General features: G+C 47.7%; 2 protein-coding genes across 3 annotated transcripts in view; one reads left to right on the forward strand and one right to left on the reverse strand.

Moving 5' to 3' along the window:
• The window catches only part of CDC25C (cell division cycle 25C), a 69,769-nt gene extending 59,118 nt beyond the window's left edge, over positions 1–10,651 (reverse strand). Inside the window, exons 1-4 of the mRNA XM_011935299.1 lie at positions 10,125–10,651; positions 3,568–3,794; positions 2,139–2,233; positions 1,071–1,116 (exon numbers count right to left, since the gene is read on the reverse strand). Coding sequence (XP_011790689.1) covers positions 1,071–1,116; positions 2,139–2,233; positions 3,568–3,794; positions 10,125–10,238 — 482 coding nt within the window. The 5' untranslated portion in view covers positions 10,239–10,651. The remainder of the gene's footprint in view (positions 1–1,070; positions 1,117–2,138; positions 2,234–3,567; positions 3,795–10,124) is intronic.
• Positions 9,692–22,227, forward strand: FAM53C (family with sequence similarity 53, member C). 2 transcript variants are annotated; one of them, XM_011935298.1, is made up of 5 exons: positions 9,692–10,022; positions 13,356–13,585; positions 13,980–14,037; positions 17,296–18,080; positions 19,192–22,227. In XM_011935298.1, the coding sequence occupies exons 2-5, from the start codon at positions 13,508–13,510 to the stop codon at positions 19,447–19,449; spliced, it is 1,179 nt and encodes a 392-aa protein (XP_011790688.1). In that variant the 5' UTR covers positions 9,692–10,022; positions 13,356–13,507; the 3' UTR covers positions 19,450–22,227. The 2 variants fall into 2 exon arrangements, with proteins under 2 accessions (XP_011790688.1, XP_011790687.1); XM_011935297.1 differs by having other exon boundaries at positions 9,771–10,478.
• The last annotated feature ends 575 nt before the right edge of the window (positions 22,228–22,802 follow it).

Below are 22,802 nucleotides of genomic sequence, written 5' to 3' on the forward strand. Positions count from 1 at the left end.
TTGAGGTCAGGAGTTCAAGACCAGCCTGGCCAACATGGTGAAGCCTCGTCTCTACTAAAAATACAAAAATTAGCCAGGCATGGTGGCAGACGCCTGTAATCCCAGCTACTCAGGAAGCTGAGGCAGGAGAATTGCTTGAATCGCTTGAACCCAGGGAGGCAGAGGTTGCAGTGAGTCAAGATGGCGCCACTGTACTCCATCCTTGGCAACAGAGCCAGACTCCATCTCAAAAATAAAAATAAATACATAAATAAAATGCTTGGTATGTGTTAGATACACAGTTTATTTAATCCTTACAATAGCTACTTTATGAGAAGTGCTATTATTGTCTCCATGTTACAAATAAAAAAAATTAAGGTCTAATGAAGTTAAAAAAACTTGTCAGAGTCACAACTGGTGAATGAAGTAGTAAGCCAGGAATCCAGACACTGATTCCAGAGCCTACGCTCTGTACTTTCTTTTATCTTTTTAAGACGCAGTCTCGCTCTGTCGCCCAGGCTGGAGGGCAGTGGTGTAATCTCCACTCACTGCAACCTCCACCTCCTGGGCTCAAGCAATTCTCCTGCCTCAACCTCCCAAGTAGCTGCGATTACAGGCATGTGCCACCACACCCGGCTAATTTCTGTATTTTTAATAGAGACGGGGTTTCTGCATGATGGGCAGGTTGGTCTTGAACTCCTGACCTCAACTGATCCGCCTGCCTTGGCCTCCCAAAGTGCTGGGATTACTACAGATGTAAGCCACCGCGCCCGGCCACTCTGTACTTTGAATTACTAAGATACAGCACTTTTCACATTCAAATAAAAGCCTATATAAGTTTAGTACACCATTTTCCTTCATTTCCTTATAGATACTTCTGATTATGATAGTTAAAATGAATAGCCTTCATTTTCACAACACTATTTAGATCTGGAAAACGTAGAAACTGTTCAAGGTAAGGAACTAGGCCTCAAAGCCCACTTATACCCAATATGAAAGGTTTTGCACTCTGCAGAGTCTGCACAGGATAAAATCTCTATGACCAGTGCTAAAAAGCTTTTGCATGGGGTTCATTTAGCAACAGAACTTACATCCCAGCTAAATGCACTTCCTGAAGTCCTGAAGAATCCAGGTGACCTGCAATCAAATATAAAGAATCAGTAAAAGGAGTTATTTGTATCCATGCATCCTGTTTTTCCTTCAGATTTTCATTACCAGTAAGCCATATTAATTTCAAGGACTGAGCTTTTGAATACAAAGCCTCTCTATTGATACCCATTTCACAGTACAAGGTACAATTTCATAGAAACTTAAGGTTTTATATGTGTCACTGAAAGAAGAAGTGCTGGGAAACACTGCACTTTGCTACCTATGGAGTTTTTTGTTTTTTTTTTTATGAGTAGAAAAGAAAGGTTATCACTCAGAAAATCTGAAATTAGAATTCTGGAAGGTTAACTTATGAAACATTCCTTTTGGAATACTTTATATAAAACATATAAGAATTAGTTGACAACGTATTTCTTTTTCTTTGAGATGCAGTCTCGCTCTGTCAGCAGGCGGGAGTGCATTGGTGCTATCTTGGCTCACTGCAACCTCCGCCTCCCGGGTTCAACCAATTCTCCTGCCTCCGCCTCCTGAATAGCTGGGACTACAGGCACGTGCCACCACGCCAAGCTAATTTTTGTTTTTTTAGTAGAGATGGGGTTTCACCATGTTGGCCAGGATGGTCTCGATCTCTTGACCTCGTGATCTGCCCACCTTGGCCTCCCAAAGTGTTAGGATTACAGACATGAGCCACTGCACCTGGCCAACAACATATTTCTTTATGCTGGTTTCTTTGCCTCTGCTGAGATTAGACTAAGGCACAAAACTTCTCATATCCTAATGACTATACTTTCATTCTCACCGTTAATCAGTCAACAAAGTATGTTCCTACATGTCTAACATTTTCAAATGCAAAGTAGCTCCTATTAGTGTTATTATCGTTCTCTTCCCATTGGCTTAATCATTCTCAAAAATTCTCTAGTTACCCACAAAATTCCATCTCTCTAGGCAGACTCTTTTCATACTTTCACCACCTTCTGTCTCTATCCTACTTCCCTGTTTTCTCCCTTAAAAGTTATTCTTCCCTTCGAGGCCTTTATCTCCCTTCTCCCTACCAGTTTCATCAAGGTCTGCAGAAGTGGTAAGCTGAGTGGCAGTTATCTCCCCACTGCTAAGATTCGAAAGATCGAGGCAACGCTTTGGGGTTCCTCTGTTGAGACATAATAGTACATCGAAATTTCCATTAGATTGTTATATCCTTAAAAGTCAAAGACCATGTCATCCTCTTCTTTTTTTTTTTTTTTTTTTTTTTTTTGCGATGGAGTCTTGCTCTGTCTCCCCGGCTCAAGTGCAGTGGCACAATCTTGGCTCACTGCAACCTCCGCCTCCTGGGTTCAAGCGATTCTCCTGCCTCAGCCTCCCAAATAGCTGGGATCACAGGCACCTGCCACCACGCCCAGCTATTTGTAGTAGAGATGGGGCTTCACCATGTCAGCCAGGCTGGTCTTGAACTCCTAACCTCAGGTGATCTGCACACCTCAGCCTCCCAAAGTGCTGGGATTACAGGTGTGAGCCACAGCACCCGGCCAATCCTCTTCATTTGAAACACCCCTTAATGACTATCAGATTATCTGAACAGTGTCCAAATAAATCTAATTGCTTTTTGGAAATATCTCAGACTGGGCTGAGAAAAGTCTCCCACTACCATCATCTGTACCTCATTTTCTCCTTACCAACATATTGAAACAGATACTTTTTTTTTTTTTTGAGGCCCAGAGTTTATTGGCCAAGGAGGATCTTGACTCCACATTCCCTGTCCTGAGCACCATGAACACAGGCTTGATTTCTCCCTGGAGTCCCTAGTTTTTCTCAGGTACTACTTCTCTTCGTTTGCTAGTTGAGACATGGTATGATCAGAATTCAAAGTACAACTGCAATAACGCTAATAGTAATACTAATAAAGTGATCGACTCGTAATGCAGTGGTTTTCAAAGACTTTTCCCAGATATCACATCATTTGATTCTCACAAGATCCTAGTAAGATAGGAAGAGATTATTATTTATTTCTTGTCTTTTCTTTTCTTTTTGAGATAGAGTCTCACTCTGTGTCCCAAACTGAAGTGCAGTGAGGCGATCTTGGCTAACTGGAGCCTCCAGCTCCCGGGCTCAAGCAATCCTCCCACCTCAGCCTCCCGAGTAGCTGGGACTATAGGCGCACATCCCCACACTCAGCTAATTTTTAATATTTCTTGTAGAGACGGGGTCTTGCCATGTTGCCCAGGTTGGTCTTGAACTCCTGGACTCAGGCGATCCGCCCTCCTTAGCCTCCCAAAGTGCGGAGATTACAGGCATGAGCCAACTCGCCTGGCTGAGACTATAATTTCTTGTCACAGAAAAGAACTCAAAAGGGTTACACAGTCAAGGGCAGAGCTGAGACTTAAACCCTGACCTTTGAGCCAGGATAAATGAAAACAAACCAACAAACAAACCCAATTGTTTGGAAATAGCAAAGGCAATAAAGTGTAAAAATAAAAGTATATTTACCCAGACAAAATGCTTAGGTTTGCAGAATCACCAATAAATTTGCCCACAGGAGTGCTAGGGACATCTGGACAGACAGTAAAGGAAGTGTCTCTCTCCAGGAGCAGGTTTAACATTTTCCTTTGATTAGACCTAAAACTGGGTCCTGAGCCAGAGCTTCCTTCCTCTCTTGTGGATGAGAAGAGTTCCGTAGACATGGTCTTCGAATTCTCACCAGGAGAAAAACATAAACCTAGCTAGGAGGAAAACGTCATCTATATCGGTACGTCACAGTTCCCTCAGCTTTCCCAAACTCCACCCTTTCCAGCCAGGCGGATCAGCATTGGAAGAGGGGCATTCCCGAAGGATGATTCACAGCCTGGCTCCAGGTTAGAACCTGAATTCACCGACGAGAAGCAACCTTAGGACCTTAAAGATGGAATGAAGAGGGAGTCTTGACTTGTTCCACGCCACACAGCTCGAGACTCCTGACCAGAAAGAACCCAGGTCGTAACTCGCGACAGTGCCCATTCGGCCCTCCCAATCTCTGTTTGTGTGGGCCGACTGGACCCTAAGGGGACAATGGGGTCTCCGTGATTCCGTGGCGGAGACAGCTGCGGACTTACCTCAAGCCTGGAGTCTGAGGCTTGCCTACCAGAAGAGGGAAAGTGGATAGGGATCGGACACAGGCGAAGACTCGAGCAGAATGAAAGAAAATCTGGGGGAAAGGAGGCAGTTAACCAGACTGCAACTCTGCCTCCCGACTGGGTAGGCCAACGTCGGACTCAGCGTCTTCCTCGCGCAGAAGGCCAAAATTATAGCCTCCGAGCAAGAATATCAACAGCCGCAAGCGTTGACCATTCAAACCTTCCGCCCGCCCAGTAACCTATCCCCGCTCGCCTCTAAGCTGCGTCAGCCAATCTCCGCGCGCGCGCCCAGACCCTCACGACCTATCGTTGGGCTCGCATATTACCCGGCGTGTGCTTGCTCTGGAAGTGGTAAGACTTGCCCCGCCCCACAGCCAGAGCAGGATAGTGACTGGCCCACAGCGTTAGGCAGGCTGCGGGGTAAGCTCCGCCTCACGGGGAGCCTGCCGCATCATTGGCTCTCCCTCTCACCAATCGCCACACCCTTTCTGTTTTCTTCTTTTCCTCAGCCCCACGAACCCCGGGAGATTTAAATCGCGCCTTACTAGTGATGACCATTCGCTAGGATAATACTAGGAGAGATTCTTTTGGCTAGAGGGTGTTGTAAGCGTTTCATTTTCCTTGCTTCTTTCTCGTGCTGTTTTCGCGGACGTTTTCTTCTGAGTTTTGCTGGCCTTCCACGGGAGATGGAGCGTTTGCTGCCGGTGTGGCAGGTGTTGGGGGGAGACAGGTGTGTGTGTTTATGCTAAGAGGCATTAGCCCCTTCCAAGAGCTTTCTTTGTTTGGTGTTTCTTTTAGTGTGCAGCATCTCAGAGACACTAGTTTACGTAGGTAAAAAGAAATTCCGTTGCAGGGAAAGTGGAGGAATTAAATCATCTTGGTATAATCCTTATCGCAATCCAGAGGACCTCAAAGATTGGTTATTAATGGAAATTTGAACATTGACGAGGTGATATTTAGAAATTACTGGCCGGGCGTGGTGGCTCACACCTGTAATCCCAGCACTTTGGGAGGCCGAGGTGGGCGGATTACATGAGGTCAGGGGTTCAAAACCAGCCTGGCCAACATGATGAAACCCCGTCTCTACTAAAAATACAAAAATTAGCTGGGTGTGGTGGCACACACCTGTAATCCCAGCTACTTGGGAGGCTGAGGCATGATAATTGCTTGAACCCGGGAGACAGAGGTTGCGCCACTGCACTCCAGCCTGGGCATTAGAGTGAAACAAACAAAAAGACATTCCTAATGTTAGGGATTTGCTTTTAAATAATCCTGTGCTGGGGGAGGGTATTGATGATACAAGATTGACCCTGAGTGTTGAGTGATAGGGGGCAGGAAGGTCCATCATATCTGTGCATCTCAACGTTCAATTTGCACACTAACCACCTGAGGACCTGTTAAATGCAGATTCTGATTCGGGGGGTCTGGATTGCGGTTGCGGCCTGAGATTCTGCCTGTCTAACAAGCCCCCAGCTGATGGTGAGGTAGCTGGTCCTAGGACCATACTTTGAGCGGTAAGGTATTACCCCATACTCCTTACTTCAGTGTATATTTGAAAAATTTCCATAATAAAAATGTTCAAAATAACCTTGGAAGCTCTTTAACATGTAGGCTCCAGAAACGATAATTCAATAGGTCTAAAGTGGGGTCATTATCAAGGCCCCCCGGTGCTACCCATGCAGACAGCTTGCAGATCAAGCTTTGAGAAACAAAAGTCAAAATGCAACTTGTGTCTGATGTCAGGATTTTGGTGGTGGTAGTGGCTGAGAGGCACAGTGTAGCCAGCTGGTTTTTATTCCAATACCCTTTTCATCTGCAGAAACTGCTTCGCCAGAAAGGAGATGTGTGAAGAGTCTTGGTCCTCTAGGATACAGACAGTGAGTGTGGGAGTTAGCACAGAGCCTTGCTATGCCAGGTGAGTTTGAAAATCAGGCTGGGGATTAAGGGAGTGTGGGATGAGTTGTTATCTGCTTTGACGACTACAGTATAATCACACTTTGTGGGAAACTGTATACTTCCCTGCAGGTGGGAAGTAGAGACAGACGAAGTTATTCTCCAGCGGTGGCAAAAGCAGATAGATTATGGCAAGTGCACACCTGGCTACCAGTGCTTTCTGCACTAGGTCCTCAAGTAAGTGCAGTTGTGGGTGGTCACAACAAAGATGTCAACCAAGTGACTTTAGTTCAATGTCAGATGATAGAAATATACTAGAATCTGAGCACTCTGACAAAGTTGCAGCATTCCTAAAACAAATTCTCTAAAAATCTAGCCCCAAAATAAGTTTCTGAGGCTTTTCTCAAATAGAAGTTATATACCTAGCCCTTAAGAGTGTTTTTTTTTTTGGGGGGGGGGGTTGTTTTTTTGTTTTGAGACAGAGTCTCACTCTCTCCCAGGCTGGAGTACAGTGGCGTGATCTTGGCCCACTGCAACCTCTGCCTCCCGGGTTCAAGCGATTCTCCTGCCTCAGCCTCCCAAATAGCTGGGACTACAGGTGCCCACCACCACACCCAGTTGATTTTTGTATTTTTAGTTGAGACAGGGTTTCACCATGTTGGCCAGGCTCATCTCAAACTCCTGACCTCAGGTAATCCACCCGCCTCGGCTTCCCAAAGTGCTGGAGTTATTAGGCGTAAGCCACCATGCCTGGCCAACAAAACTCTTAAAAGTTCTACATTTCCTAATGAGATTGTTTTCCTAGCAAACATTTTTACTATCTCCTCATGATTCCAGCTGGCTTAGCTAATTGCAACATACTTAGCTAATTACATGTAAGTTTACATGCATACATACAAACTGAAATGGTAGAATTATTTTAAAGGGAAGTCAAATATTGTCTTTTATATCTTGATTTATATCTTGATTCTGAGATTTAAGAATATATCTAAGTTATCCTTCCCAGAAGAAAGAATATTAGGGAGGTGGGAAGTTTGGTGTTTAATCTGATTTGAAGATTTACTTTTTCTGTTGGATTGAGGGCATTGATCCTGTGTCATCCTTGGGGAATCCCTATCTAGGCTCTTGATTCACTGTGATAAGCAGTGAGCTGTGTTCCTTCACCTTGACCTCAGTCTGACCCATACTTGTTGTGGCCAGGGCACTGCGGCAGCCTGGGCTTCACCCTGAAACACCAAACAAGAACGGGAGGTTCAGCCATCACTCCTGGGATGCCCATATCAGGCAGTGGAGAAGAGCCCTACATTCCTGGGACCCTCCCAGCCAGCCTCTGCAGGGCAGAAAGGCTGAGGGATGTGTTTTCTATTCCTGGTTCTTTTTATGACTGGTAGGCCTAGCCCTACTTCTCCCCACTTTGCAGAGGTTTAGCTTTCACTGTGTGAAAAGGGAAGGTCTGAATCGAGTGCATGTTCCTCCCACTTGGCTGTTCCTTCCTAGGCAGGGAATGGAGAGTCTCTTAGAGCCAATGGATTCCACTCCTTTGGATGACCTCCTGGATGACTGGCTCCAGGCCCTGGAACCTTCAGAATACGGATGGAGAGTATCCTTTGCTGAAACCCACTGGAGCAGGGTTACAGATGGGGTTTGGCCCGTGAGGGCACAATTAAGATGCAGTTCAAAGCAGTGGCTCAAGAACAAAAGAATAAAAAGGGGGCAGCAGGGAAAAAGAGCAGGACATGAGTAAAAAATCCTTGGGAACTAAAAGTGGAATAAGGAGATTTAATTATGGGTAGGACTGTTGGGCTGCACTGGGAGGCAACATAGATGATTTCATAGATGATGAAAGGGGATGTAACCTTCCTTTGAAATGAGGCCTGAAACTTGACTTGCAGGGTTTTTTGTTGTTGTTTTTGTTTTGTTTTGGGTCTAAGTTTCTTTCAATGTTTTGCAAATGAGCCAATGCCTACTTTTAACTCAACCATTTAATTAGTAAGCTTGGTTAATAATAAAAAGGGGAACAGCTTAGTGGTGAAAAGCAAGGGCTTTTAGACTGCTTTTTGATAGTACCTTTGCCTACCATGTGGGCAGTCACTTAACCTCTTGGGCTGTTTCATTTGTCAAAGAGAAGGTTTTGTTTCATTTGATGATTGTAAGAAAAAATGAGAATATATATCAAAGTATGTAGTCCAAGTGTGGTGGTTCACACCTGGAATCCCAGCAGTTTGTTTTTTGTTTGTTTGTTTTTGAGATAAGAGTCTCATTCTGTTGCCCAGGCTGGGGTGCAGTGGCACAATCTCGGCTCACTGCAATCTCTGCCTCCCTAGTTCAAGCGATTCTCCTGCCTCAGTCTCCTGAGTAGCTGGGATTACAGGTGGGCACCACAATGCCCAGCTAATTTTTGTATTTTTTAGTAGAGATGGGGTTTCACCATGTTGGCCAGGCTGGTCTCGAACACCTGACCTCAGGTGATCCGCCTGCCTCAGCCTCCCAAAGTGCTAGGATTACAGGTGTGAGACACCACGCCAATCCCAGCACTTTGTGAGGCCAAGGTGGGAAGACTGAGGCCAGGCATTTGAGACTACCCTGGGCAACATAGCAAGATGCCTCTCTCTACAAAAATAGAAATAAATATGCTGGACATGGTGGCACACTCCTGTAGTTCTAGCTACTCAGGAGACTGAGATGGGAAGGATTGCTTGAGCCCAGAAGTTCAAGGCTGCAGTGAGCTATGATCCACTGCATTCCAGCCTGAGCAACAGCAAAACCCCGTTTCTAAAAAACAAAACAAACAAAAAAAAAAACATGATGTCTGGCACATAAGAGCAATTCTTGGAAACCATGTGTCCCATACTTCATGGCCCCTAACTCTGCTCCTTTTGCCAAGGGGAAATAGGCAGTGCAAGGTAAATCTCTCCACCCCTATTTTCTCAGTTAGTACTGTACCTCACTTTTCCTCTACTCTTTTTCATTTTGCAGACTTGGTGGCTCCTGCCTCCTCCCCTCCCTGGCTCAGTGAGGAAGATCCCTGCCACTGGCTCTACTTTCCAGCTGATCACAGCTATTTACCTGTCCCAGTCTTGAGTAAGGCAAAAATATTTACAGAAAACACACGTCTTTCAGAGGACTTGCTGCTAAGTGTAATAGTGAAGATTACTTGCATTACTGCTACTTTCCAATCAATTAAAAAAAAGAAATAGAAAACTTTGTATTACAAAGAAATCACAACACTAACGCAGTTTAAAGCCTCTCCTTTATCCACTTTTTTGCTTGTCTCCCTAAACCATCTGTGATGCTAGCTGAGACTCGAATTTACATAAGAGCCAGAAACCATCAACCCAGTCTCTTCACACACTAACGTCTACATTCCGTCTCTTTAAAAACGACTTAAACTTTGGCTCATGTGGGAGGTGATGGTAGTGGTGGAGACTTAATAAAAGGTGGTTTCGTCTTCCTGAAGTGGAAATATAGCACCGTCAACATCTTTTCCCCATCTGCCTGTTTCCTCCTTCCCTTTCTGTTTAAGGAAAGTGTAACCACGGTACTTCTCCCCACCTCCCCGCACCTCCCCCAACAAACGCAAGCAACTGAACCGCCTATGATGTCATAATCACAATCCCATTACCTCATCCTGCTGAGGGGGGGCGGAGAGAGAGGAGAGGGAGTGAACAGCCCTGGGCTATCCTGAGCTTTACAAAGTGTTCTGGGTGAGTGCAAATTACAGAACCAAGTGGAAACGTCCCCGCAACCATTGTAAGTTGTGGGTTTTTAAGGTTCAGGCCGATCCGGCAGCTGCAAGAACGGCTCCTGGGACTCCGAGCAGGCCCTAATCGGCGTTTGGACCACACTTCCCAGCAGCCTTCACGCCGCGGACGGGTCCTTTGCTGGGGGAAGGGGGCTTCCTTCGAAGAGGTGATCGTGGAGGGCGGGGCAGCCGAGCAGGTGAGGGGCACTGTGGCTAATTGCTGGACGCGGGCCGAACCGAGTGGGCGGCTGCAGTTGGGCCGATGGAGGGAGGGAGGGCAGGGGCGATGCCTTTGTTTACCTTCTTCCGACATGGCCTCCCCCGCGGGTTTCAAGATGTACCTCCAACTGGGACCGTCCACTTTCTGCGATATTTTGGAGGGGGTGACTCGTTAGTGAGGAAACCACCCCCATCCCTAAATCAAAGCGCCAGGTTCGTTCTCGACAGCGCTGTCCGAGAGAGACTTTGAGAGAGACACGGCACGAAGCTGCCCTCTCCGTGGGTGGCTCGGGGGGAATTCTGCGAGCCAGAGCTGTCCCACTACTCTCCTCAGGGACTCGTTGGTTCGCGCCAGCGCCTTTTAAGGACACCGTGGGGCGAACGGAGCGCTCAGAGCTGCTCCGGCCGCGGCCCTGGGAGCTGGAGGAGCTGCGGTAGGTGGCGGAGGGCAGGTGGCGCTGGGGCCTCGGGGCGGGCACCTCAACTGTCCCTCCCTCCTTCCCTCTTTCCCCTCCCCCAGCCCGACCGCCCGCGCGGCCGGGCCTCGCAGGCCGCCTCCGCGGGGAGAGCACGGGACCCGGTGGGGGATGGGGTGGCGGAGTGCTAAGTCCCAGACCCTCCCCATCCCTTGCGTCCTGAGTTCGCTTCCCGCGGCCAGATGATGGAACCTAGTGGGAAGAGGCGAACGACAGCCCCCCCCTGAGCGAGCCCTGGCGCCCCCCCACCTCCGGGGACCAGCGGACGCCCCATGCCCCACCCCGCGGGGACAGGCAGGGCAACAGAAAGAGAGGTTGAAGGTTGGAGGGGCCTAGCCTTTTGCTTCTTCATGGGGGTGGGGGGAGGGGTGTTCCCCACTTGTCACCCCTTTCCCCAGCAGAACCATATGGAAGAAGAGCAGGCAGGTCTCCACCTACCTGTTCATGCACCTCCCTGCCTTCCTCATGTTTTCCTTCAGTCTCCCCAAGAGGTGTGGGGCCGAGACCTGGGGGGAAGGTCCCCAAGGGATTTGTGACTCTCCTCCCTGTTGGCCTGACCTGATCCTACCTTGTCTAGGTTCAGCACAACCTCAGCATCCCTGAAACAGGAGTGTCAGGGGTTACTGCCATCCAATAGGAGATGGGGTGGGGGTCTGATCTTTATTTTTGGGGGCTGCTGGTGGAGGGAAAGCCTGAACTGAGAGTTAGGCCTGGTGGGGTTGCTGAGAGGGCCTAGCGGCCTGCTGCTCTCTGAAGGGCTGAGCCCCGTGCCAGTTGTTAAACTGAGAAGTTTTAACTTGTTTAGTGACTGTTCAGGACTGTTCTCTACCCTTCAGATACACAAAATGGAAGGGGAAGGAAGGCGGCAAGAGAGGGCTTCTTACACTTTTTTCAATGCCTGCTTGAGAAAGAGGAGGCCCCTCGCGGAGCTGGTTTGCCTTCTTTTGTGTCCTGGTTTGATTCCTTATGGCTTCCGTTCTGTTCCCCCTCTCAGCCTGGCCTGTTTTAGGAAACTCAGGCTGAGAGTATCAGTTGCGTGGTGGTAGTTGCATTGTTCCAATTACTGCTGTGTGTGGCCACATCCCAACAATTAAAATGCAGAAAAACACAAATTCACTCTCTTGACTTGATCCTAGAGATGGCTGGGAGTTTACTGTTTGTCCAAATGCCTCATGAAAAGCTAGAGAGTTTGCTTCACTCCCTGCTCCTCATAGCTGGTTAGCCTGAGGCCTGGGGTCTCGGGGGTAAAATCCTGCACTTAGGTTCCCACTCTGGTTGATCTTTGAGGGCAGCAGAGTTAAGAAACCAGGAGCAGAAGTAATATAAGCTTTAGCTTCTCCCGTAAGAATATAGGGGAAGCAGCTGAAGAGAGCTCCCCGGAAGCTAGAATTTTGTTCAGGGTGGTAATAATTATGCATGAAAATGATAGTTAACTATAACGATGATTGACTTCTCTTGCACCTTTCTTCTAAAGAACTCCAAATACATACAGGTTTATCTCTCTGCTCTTCCTTGTGGCCTCCTTCTGAGGTGTGAGTGGGGTGGAGATAATTTCCTCTTCTTTGTAGAGTGATCTGCCCCCAAGGTCACAGAAGGAACAGCCCTCTTGGGCTTTTCTTAGTGTACAGGTGAGGGAGGATGGTATTCAGCCAGAGAGATAGACCCTATTGCCTTCTTCATCTTACTGATTTCATTACCTCTGACATTCTGAGGCCTTGAAGATTCACAAACGGGAACAAGAAATGGTAGTCTATGTGGACTCCTGATTTTTATAGGCCAGATGGTACATTTTGTACATTTTAATATGTTATATTGTTCCTGTGACAGGTTAAGATTATTCTGCCCACTTTACATATTGGTAAACTGAGGCCAGGGAGTATTAAATGATTTGTCAAAACTCTTAGCAAATTGGATTAATAATTAGATTTCTTGATGATTTGTTCTCTTGACTAGCTAATGCTACACACATTCTCTGGTAAGCTGTCAGCTTGCTGGTCATTTCCGGGAATGGACAGAATAAAATCAAGATACTGGCTTAACCTCCCCTTTTCCCTTGAGCAAGGCCCCTCAGGTAATTGTGTGGGCTTGAAGCCTATTCTCTGATACAGTTAGTTTGCTTCTATCAGAAGTTGACCATGAGAAAGAATCTTGGTTAACTATATCCATGGACTTTGCATCAGATCAGGCTAAAAACTTAGTTGAATAAAGTCATTGGAATTGTTTATAACGTCTGTAGAGTTGAAATGTATTGGAATTACCCTGACCATTTCCTTATCCTCTTCCCATTTGATAAGAAAACAAACACCGTATCTATGAGAAAACAATAATATATCAAATGTTTAGGCTGTGGGAGGACATAAAATCCTATGTACTCAGGTCTGAAGCAGAAAGTCTTGCCTACAACCACTGTTCTTCCTTGTTCTCTTATTACTATTTCTATAGTTTAGGAGAAGGGTACCTCTTTTCACGTTTGACTAGAAGATAAAATACTGGGCTGATCTCGAGGGAAATAATCATTTGGGCATCCCCTTCTCTCATGTGAGCAGCTGTTTTCTAAGTGGTGCTGGTATTCCAGTTAGAAACAACAGAACATGAACCAGGTTAAGGGTGGCAAGTAAGTTTCAACTTGATTGCCAACTCTATTTTATTTCATATCTGGACTGCCAGTTCATAATTTCTGAAGCTGTGTTTAGGCTTAGCTAGAAAGAGCTGTGATCAATTGATGTCTGCCAGAGGCCTGGCTTAGGGGTGCTGTGGTATGTGTGCCATGCATTTTCCATCTCTGGACCAGGTGCATCTCTAATATCACTTGGGGCTGGTCCCTCTAATTGGCAGACTCAGCAGGCATGACTGGAGAGGGAAGTCCCAATGGTGCTAGAATGGTGCTGCAGTGGCAGAAGACGGCTTACGAGTGAGGTCTGGAAGAACAACAGGGAAGACATCCATCATTTGCTCCAAAGTGTGCAAGTCAGATCCTGGGGAGAATCATGATAACCCTGATCACTGAGCAGCTACAGAAGCAGACTCTGGATGAGCTGAAATGCACACGCTTCAGCATCAGTCTGGTAAAAGACCAGTCTTCCTGCTTCTCCACGACCCCCTCCCCCTTTTTTCTGAGGCTGATTGTTGCTACTACTTTACTCTTGTCCTGTGCTGTATGAATCATGGTACTTAACCTGAAGAGCCCACTAATGGCTCAAAACCCAGCCCAAAAGGAAGGGGGCAGGGATTTTTCCACCGATAGAGAAGGGACAACAAAACTTGGGTGGAGAAGGGTTTGAGATGTTGGAAGATGTGGATTGTTTGACTTACTAACTTTGGGAAGACAAGAGGAAGAACACTTAATGTCCCTAACATCCCTATAGCTCATGAATTGCAGAGGAGAACTGAAGAGGGCTTCCTAGAAATCTGTCAGTGTGTCCTGAATCCAAATCATGATGGATGTTCTCTCTTTCTTAGCCTTTGCCTGATCATGCAGACATCTCCAACTGTGGAAACCCTTTCCAGCTTGTGTCTGGTAAGGCATCATGTGTGTTTGTGTATGTGTATATACCCATTCCTCTCTCCACACATTTCTATCATTGGTTTCCAGTGAACAGGGCTAGCAAGCCTACCTCTAGAACTTTCTTGCTAGGGTCAACTTCTGAGATTGGCAGTTGTCTTTCATGTTCTAGCATGAAAGTTATCTGGTTGGTTTGCTCTTATTCTAGCTTTGTGGAGACTTGTATAATCTATTTTTTTGAATAGGTAATACATTCACATGGTTCAAAATTTAAAAATAACAACAAAAAGGTTATGCTGAGAAAAGTGTTACTCTCCTGTTCCCTATCTACTCAGCTTCTACCACCTCCCTAAACATATTAGTTTCTTACACAGTACGTGTGACTAGAATTTCTGTATATAAAAAGAAGCAGGCCGGGTGCGGTGGCTCAAGCCTGTAATCCCAGCACTTTGGGAGGCCGAGACGGGCGGATCATGAGGTCAAGAGATCGAGACCATCCTGGCTAACACAGTGAAACCCCGTCTCTACTAAAAAATACAAAAAAACTAGCCGGGCGAGGTGGCGGGTGCCTATAGTCCCAGCTACTCGGGAGGCTGAGGCAGGAGAATGGCGGGAACCCGGGAGGCGGAGCTTGCAGTGAGCTGAGATCCGGCCACTGTGCTCCAGCCTGGGCGACAGAGCAAGACTCCGTCTCAGAGAAAAAAAAAAAAAAAAGCAAATGTGTATATTTCCTTTTTTTTTTTTTTAAGTTCTGGGCTACATGTGCAGAACGTGCAGGTTTGTTACATAGGTATACATGTGCCGTGGTGGTTTGCTGCACGTATTTTATTTCCACATTTTTAACACAAAAGGTTGCATACTATATATTATTTTGTACCTTAAAAAAAAAAATGGGACCGGGCCTGGTGGCTCACGCCTATAATCCCAGCACTTTGGGAGGCTGAGGCAGGGAGATCACCTGAGGTCAGGAGTTTGAGACCAGCCTGACCAACATGGAGAAACCCCATCTCTACTAAAAATATAAAATTAGCTGGGTGTGGGGTGGCTCATGCCTGTAATTCCAGCTACTCGGGAGGCTGAGGCAGGAGAATCGCTTGAACCCAGGAGGTGGAGGTTGCGGTGAGCCAAGACTGTGCCATTGCACTCCAGCCTGGGCAACAAGAGCGAAACTCCATCTCAAAAAAAAAAAAAAATCACTGGGCACAGTGGCTTATGCCTGTAATCCTAGCACTTTGGGAGGCCGAGGTGGGCTGATCATGAGGTCAGGAGTTCGAGACCAGCCTGGCCAACACAGTGAAACCCTGTCTCTACTAAAAATACAAAAATTAGCCTGGCATGGTAGTGCACATCTGTAATCCCAGCTACTCGGGAGGGCAAGGCAGAAGAATCACTTGAACCCGGGAGGCGGAGGTTGTGGTGAGCGCAGATTATGCCACTGTACTCCAGCCTGGGCAACAAAGCAAGACTCATCTCAAAAAAAGAAAAAAAAAAACAAACTTTAATATAGCTAGGAGATCTTTCCGTATCAGAATGCTGAGCATTCCCTTGTTATATATAGCTGCATATTATTACACTGCATAGATGTACAGTGGCTTATTTAATGAATCTTCTATTGATGTACATTTAGGTTATTTCCAATCTTGTTTCAGTACATAAAACTGTAGTGGGCCAGATGTGGTGACTCATGCCTGTAATCCCAGCACTTTGAGAGGCCGAGGTGGGCAGATAGCTTGAGGCCAGGGGTTTGAGACCAGCCTGGCCATCATGGTGAAACCCCGTCTCTACTAAAAATACAAAAATTAGCCGGGCATGGTGGCAGGTGCCTGTATTCCCAGCTACTCGGGAGGCTGAGGCAGGAGAGTTGTCTGAACCCAGGAGGTGGAGGTTGCAGTGAGCCCAGATCGTGCCCACTGCACTCTAGCCTGGGCGATAGAGCGAGACGCCATCTCAAAAAAAAAAGAAAGGAAAAAGAAACTGTAGTGAATAATCTTGTACATATGTCATTTTTTCACATGTGAAAATATTTCTGAGGTATAAATTCCTAGATTATTAATTAGTCAGTTAAAGGGCCCCTGATCGTAGGGACATTTAGATGGAGGCATCACTGGTGGACAATCAGAACGCCTTCTGATTGTCCTCATGCTGCTCAGCTGTTCTGCATCTCATTTTCTTTTCTAGGATACCTAGCAAGGGAAGTGAGTTGGCAAAAACATGTTCATTCACTCTCTTCCTCCTGTTTATCAAAGACTTGCAGAAAGCCAGGTATTGTGTCATAAGTATAGAGCAGGAACTCATGGTCCCTGCCCTCATAGTGGTTAGTAGAGGGAAGAACTATAGACCAAATACACTCAGTATGAATTTTGCCACCATCAAGTCTGACTTCTTAATGCTTGTCATTTGCCCCAAATATCCAGCCCCTGCAGAATTCCAGCCAGCTTGGACTCCAGAGGAGTTTGGACTAGGCCCTTTGTCCCTTAATGAGCCATCTCCCAAAAGTCACAATTTTGGTTGGAATATAGTGAGTGAGGATTGTTTCTTTTAGTCCATTTTCCCTTCCTTCTCTTGGTCCCTCCATCTGTTTGGATTCAAGAGAAGGCCTAGGGGAAGGGAATCGGAATATGTGGGTGGCCAGACACAAAGGAAGATGAGCAGCACAAAGTCTTAGGGTTTCCCAAGCCCAGGTTTCACTGTCAAAGGCCTTCCCCACCCTGTTTGCCCTCCCTAGGAATAGAAGTGATCTCTTACCTGCCTGATTACCTCTTACTTTTTGGCAGTCCTAACTCCTGACTTGGTGCTATTGACATATGAGAAGAGGAAAGGCCAAGGAAGGATAGCATAGGCCTGCTTTTCAGCATCTAGAGCAAGCGTGGGGGAGGGGTGGGGGAGGGATGAGCAGGACACACACAATCGTGTTTGTTTCTCTTGACTTCTTTTACCTTTCAGAGGGAGTGGCAGGCAGCATATGAAATGTTTTTGATTCCAGGTAGTTGGTCACAATGGAGGCAATAGAGCATAGTGGTTTAAAAACCTGGCCTTCGCATCAGACAGACCTGGATTTGAATCCTCCTTTGGTCTTTTGATTGCTATGTGATTTTGGGAAAGTTACTGAATTTCTCTTATCTGTGAAGTGGAGATAATGATAATGATACCACCTACCTCATAAGGTTTTTGGAAATTTTCACATAAAATGCTCCATATATTGTGTGGCACGTGGTAAGTTCTTAAAAAATGTAAGCTATCATTAATATTATTTTTATTACAAATGCCTTCCAGAAGGTGCTTCCTGGAGAGGCCTGCCCCACTGTTCCTGTGCTGAGTTCCAGGACAGCATCAACTTCAGCTACCATCCCTCAGGCCTGAGCCTGCACCTCAGACCACCCAGTCGGGGAAGCTCCCCCAAGGAGCAGCCCCTCTCCCAAGTCCTAAGACCTGAGCCCCCAGACCCAGAGAAGCTTCCTGTGCCCCCTGCCCCTCCATCCAAGAGGCACTGCCGCTCACTCTCAGTGCCCGTGGACCTGTCTCGCTGGCAGCCGGTGTGGCGGCCCGCCCCCTCCAAGCTGTGGACTCCCATCAAGCACCGGAGCAGTGGTGGAGGGGGTGGGCCGCAGGTGCCTCACCAGAGCCCCCCGAAGCGGGTCTCCAGCCTCAGGTTCCTCCAAGCTCCCAGTGCCTCTTCTCAATGTGCCCCAGCCCACAGACCCTACAGCCCTCCTTTCTTCAGCCTGGCCCTGGCCCAAGATTCCTCTCGACCCTGTGCCACCTCCCCTCAAAGTGGCTCCTGGGAGAGTGATGCTGAGTCCTTATCACCTTGCCCACCTCAGCGCCGCTTCTCCTTGTCACCCAGCCTGGGCCCGCAGGCAAGCCGCTTCTTGCCCTCTGCCCGGAGCTCTCCTGCATCCTCCCCAGAGCTGCCGTGGCGACCTCGAGGTCTCCGCAACCTTCCCCGAAGCCGCTCACAGCCTTGTGATCTGGATGCCCGCAAAACTGGGGTCAAGCGGCGCCACGAGGAGGACCCCCGGCGTCTGCGGCCTTCCTTGGACTTTGACAAGATGAATCAGGTGGGACCAGCAAGACTAGGGGAGCTTGGATGGGAGTGTGCGGACTCTGTTCTGTTTCCGCTTTTGAGCTAGCCCCTAGCTTCATTACCCTGCCACCCCCCCTCACCCCCCCGCCACCAACAGCACCTCCTTTAGCTCTCAGGGTGACCTACCATCCCAGCTTGCCTGAGACTGTCCTGGTTTTAGTACTGAAAGTCCCCCCATCCTGTGAAATGCCTTAATCCTGGGAGTTAGAGAAACTGGGATGAGACCCATGTTAAACCTTCCAACAGGGATCCCAAATTGTCTTGCAAGAGGTACTTTCCCTCCTTTCCGAGAATGCATAAGCTGCAAAAAATTTCATCATCAGTACCTACTCCTTGTGCCCAAAGCTGGTTTTGCCACTTGCCTGTCACTGCTTCAAAGTGGTTCTGTGAGGGCTGAAGCAAGATGGGCTGCTACAGTGTATTCATCTGTTAGACGAATGTTTTTTGACTTCCTGGTTTGAGTACAGTCACTTGCTCACTTTTTTCATATTATTCTTTCTAGACCATTGGGTTACAAACCTCTTTAAGAATTGATTTAACTTTTTCATAGAGTCGTCCATCCCATCTGCAAATATTTACTGACTCTGACTAGGCACTGGCAGTACAGAGTAGTGAAACACTGCAGATGGTGTTCCTGCCCTCACGGAGCTTCTATTCTTGAATCCAATGGAAACAATGGGCTCCAAATTTTGTCAGAAAGTTTACAAACGCCGGGTGCCGTGGCTCACATCTGTAATCCCAGCACTTTGGGAGGCCGAGGTGGGCAGATTTTGAAATCAGGAGATCGAGACCATCCTGGTTAACACGGTGAAACCCCGTCTCTACTAAAAATACAAAAAAGTTAGCTGGGCATGGTGGCAGGTGCCTGTAGTCCCAGCTACTCAGGAGGCTGAGGCAGGAGAATGGCGTGAACCCAGGAGGCAAAGCTTGCAGTGAGCCAAGATCGTGCCACTGCACTCCAGCCTGGGTGACAAAGCGAGACTCCGTCTCAAAAAAAAAAAAAAAAAAGAGTGTTTACAAACCTTACCCTAAAGCCTTAGAATTCTTGCCTTCAGGTGTAACTGTCTTCTTTGTTTGTTTGACAGAAACCATACTCAGGAGGTCTCTGTCTCCAAGAAACAGCCCGGGAAGGCAGCAGCATCTCTCCACCGTGGTTCATGGCCTGTAGCCCCCCACCCCTCTCTGCCTCCTGCAGCCCCACTGGGGGTTCCTCCCAGGTGCTGAGTGAAAGCGAAGAGGAGGAGGAGGGGGCTGTGCGGTGGGGTCGGCAGGCGCTGAGCAAGCGGACACTGTGCCAGCAGGACTTTGGGGACCTGGACTTGAATTTGATTGAGGAGAACTAAAACTGAGAGGCTACTTCCTGGGGCCACACAGACTGACTCTCTCATGGCTACTAACAAGTGTTGAGGCCCCAAGACTGGGGGCCAAGCCTGGGAATGGGGGTGAGTGGAGGGCTCCGACTCAGGGCAGCCGGAAATCTTCTCGCTCCAGCAAGCTCGACCATGCCGAGAGACTGGCCGGGACAAGATAAACGGAGCTGGTGGCGGGAGGGACAGCCCCAGAGCAGACCCTTCCCATGGCGGCCCTGAGTGTGAGTATCCCTGCCACGAAGAGAGCAATGGGCAGGGAAGGAATGGGTCTGCCGACCCCAGCTCGGGGAATTTCACTAGCCCCTTTGCTTCAAAGGGCACTTGTGTCTTAGAATTTGGCCAGGGTGGGGGGTTGAGTCAGCCTCCTCAGAGAAACTGCGTGAGTGTGTGTGCGTGCATGGGAGTGTACTTGTGGAACGGTGTGTTTGCGTAGCCTTAGGGAAGGAAGGCAATTGCTCCTTAACAGCAGAGTATCATGATACCCCCGGGATCTTGAGTATTTTACAGGATGTTGGGTTTGCTCAAGGAGTCAAGAGGAGGGCGCGAAGTTTTCCTTTTTCTAAATAGCTCTGGAACCAGGCTTGTAATCCATAGCATCACCGACTCTGCAAAGGATTTCATTTTGGGGCACAGCAGGGTGTTTTAAGTGCTGTGACTTCAGCTAATGATCTTTTCCTCAGCCCCATCCCCTCCCCACTAGCTCGATCTAGTATATTGGGGAATGCAGGTGGGGGGTGTCACCATATTTTTTCTGAGCTGGTCTTTTTTTCTCATTAGATTGTCTAGGCTATATACCACCTGCCTCTTTTGCCCTCTTGAATAGAGTTGCACACAGCACACGGGCAACTGAGGCAGGGTTGAGGGGCTCTCTCTCTGTCTCTCTCTGCCTCTGCTGATGGGACCCTTTTCCCTCACCCTCTGCCCTTCTAGGTCATAGACTAGGTAGGTAGGCCCTATATTGGTCTGCAGCATCTACTGAGGCAGACCTGCAACAGAAGTGGCATTCAGTCCTCAGCAGACATGAGTGAGCTTACCCCAGCACTGCTGTTGGGAAGGTGACTGCAGGTAAACCAATTCTTACAAGATCCAGGCCCAGCCTTTTCGACCTGCTTGAGAAGGAGGAAGGGGTGGTTGGCATTTAATAGTTTGCTTGTCTTCCACTCATGCCAGGAAGTGTTTATTTGCCTTTAATTGGCCCTGAGAGACCATAGGGAGGTTGGGGCTCACTGAGGGATTGGCTGAGGATGCATAAAGCAAAGGCTGTGAGAAGCAGTTGGGAGTTTGGTTGTCATTGGATTGAATTTACTTTTTTGTTTCTCACCCGCAACTTGAGCCAGGACAGCTGGTCCCAGTGGCCACAGTGATGGGTTTAAGTACCTTGGTAGGGCTGGCACCAGTGGAAACACATACTGAAGCTGACCCCACAGTAGCTTGTGAGGTTTTGTCCAGCTTTGGTTAGATCCTACATGACCAAATTGGACCTGCCCTTCTTCTTTATGGCAAGAAGGGCATTTTTCTCTTCAATTTCCAGGGTTTCCTAGGACCCAGTTCCTCTTGTAAGGGAAGAAGACCAAGGTCTTTGTGTTTTCTTCCTCATGGAATCGAACCTGACATTTTCTGGATCTCCTGCATGTCAGGAGCATCAGTGAGGCTTCAGCCTCCTCGTCTCCACTCCAGAGGGGAGGTGGCCATGTATTCTTAAGCCTCTGGCCCTCAGAAGCTCCTCTCTATCTCCTGGCTAGTTACCACTGGGCTACCAGGTCTCTAGGGGCTTGAGAGAGGCCCTCTGGAGAATCCAGGGAAACCGTGAGCCCGGGAGTTGTCCATCTATGGTTTCATTCCTCCCCTGGCTCTTCTCCCTCTTCAGGCCATAATTTTCCTGGTGCCAACTTCTTTTCCTCCTGGGGTATCCTCATCCCTGGGCTCTCTGCTGCAGATTGGCTGTGCCAGCTTCCCACAGGTCACTGGCAATACCAGTGAGTTTCTGCAGGCCCTAAGCTGAAGAAGTGAGGCGGTGATTCTGCCTCCATCCTGGTTTCCCCAAAGCCCCAGGGCACCATCCTTAGGGGAGAAGGTCTACAGTTATCATTATTTTAATTCCATTACTTTCAGTCTGGAAAACTAAGCTAGTCAGAACTATCATCTTGCTTCCCAATCTAAGAACCTGTGGCCCTGGAACACTTCAAGAAGTGGTTCATTTTGCTTTACACAGTAGATCTGTGTCAACAGTTCTGTGTAAACCAAATGCTGTTTTTCAATGCATTTGGACTGCTGACCATTTAAAAGCAGCCTATGATTGCTTCTTTTTGTAAAGCAAGCAACCTCCCTCCACTTTAACTGTTTTGACTATTTGAATTTTCACATATTGGGCTTACCCAGAGTGGAGCACACCTCCAGGGCATGTGGCTGACACTGGGTAGATGTCTGCATCTGTGCTGTGTGTGTGGTGTGGTTGGCCAGTAGGTGAGTATCCCTATGTGTGTGAGTGAAGCCACTCCCCAGGCTGGTGCTCTCTTCCTGTGCCCAGTGACTGCCCAGTGGCAGCCCAGCTGCCCTTCACTCCCACCTGCTGCCAAAGTCCCTGTGCTAATGGGATTACAAATACAAAAAGTGGAAAAAAAAATTTTCGTAAACTTTGTTTTATATTAAAAAAAAATCCATAAGTCTGTGTGTGTTAAACATGAGGTTCTGCCTCTGTGGCTGTGTTTGAAAAAATAAAGTTTTATTAGAATAATCCATTTTCCCAAGCAACCTTGTGTACTACAGTGTCTTCTTCCCTTCCCCACAAAGACAGACAAGGAAGAAGCAGGCCACCTAACTCTTTCAGCCCCTTCCTCTAAGATGTGGGTCAACCTTTCATAAAGGGGCAGTATTTGGACCCTAGGCCCTTTGCCGGCCATGGCAGGATGTTAAACTGTGGCCCAGGCTTCTGCTAAGGCCTTGGTTATTTTTGGCAGTCTGGTTTGGTCTCTCTTTCCCTGGCACTTATACTTGTCTCCTCCTGCCTGCTGTCACTCTCACTTCCAGCAAGTTGAAGTCAAGTATTAATGCATTCCAGCTCCCTGAGAAATGGTTTATGGTACAGTCAGGAACTTGTCTAGATTGGTTTGTAGGCTTTGGGAAGTAGGGAGAAGGCAGAGTGGGAGACAGCCAGGGATCTTTCTTAAGTTTTCACATGTTACATCCTGGAGAGATAGAGGTTTAGTCATCAGAATTCAGATTCCAAAGACCTAGGCAATTTTTCCATCCTAAAAATACTGCTTTTGGAAAATTATCCTCGCTGCAAAGCTTCTCTTTTGTTGTAGAAGACAGTATTTTCCCTAATG

The sequence above is a fragment of the Colobus angolensis genome, unplaced genomic scaffold (assembly GCF_000951035.1).
Source record: "Colobus angolensis palliatus isolate OR3802 unplaced genomic scaffold, Cang.pa_1.0 Scaffold142, whole genome shotgun sequence".
Taxonomy (NCBI): domain Eukaryota; kingdom Metazoa; phylum Chordata; class Mammalia; order Primates; family Cercopithecidae; genus Colobus; species Colobus angolensis.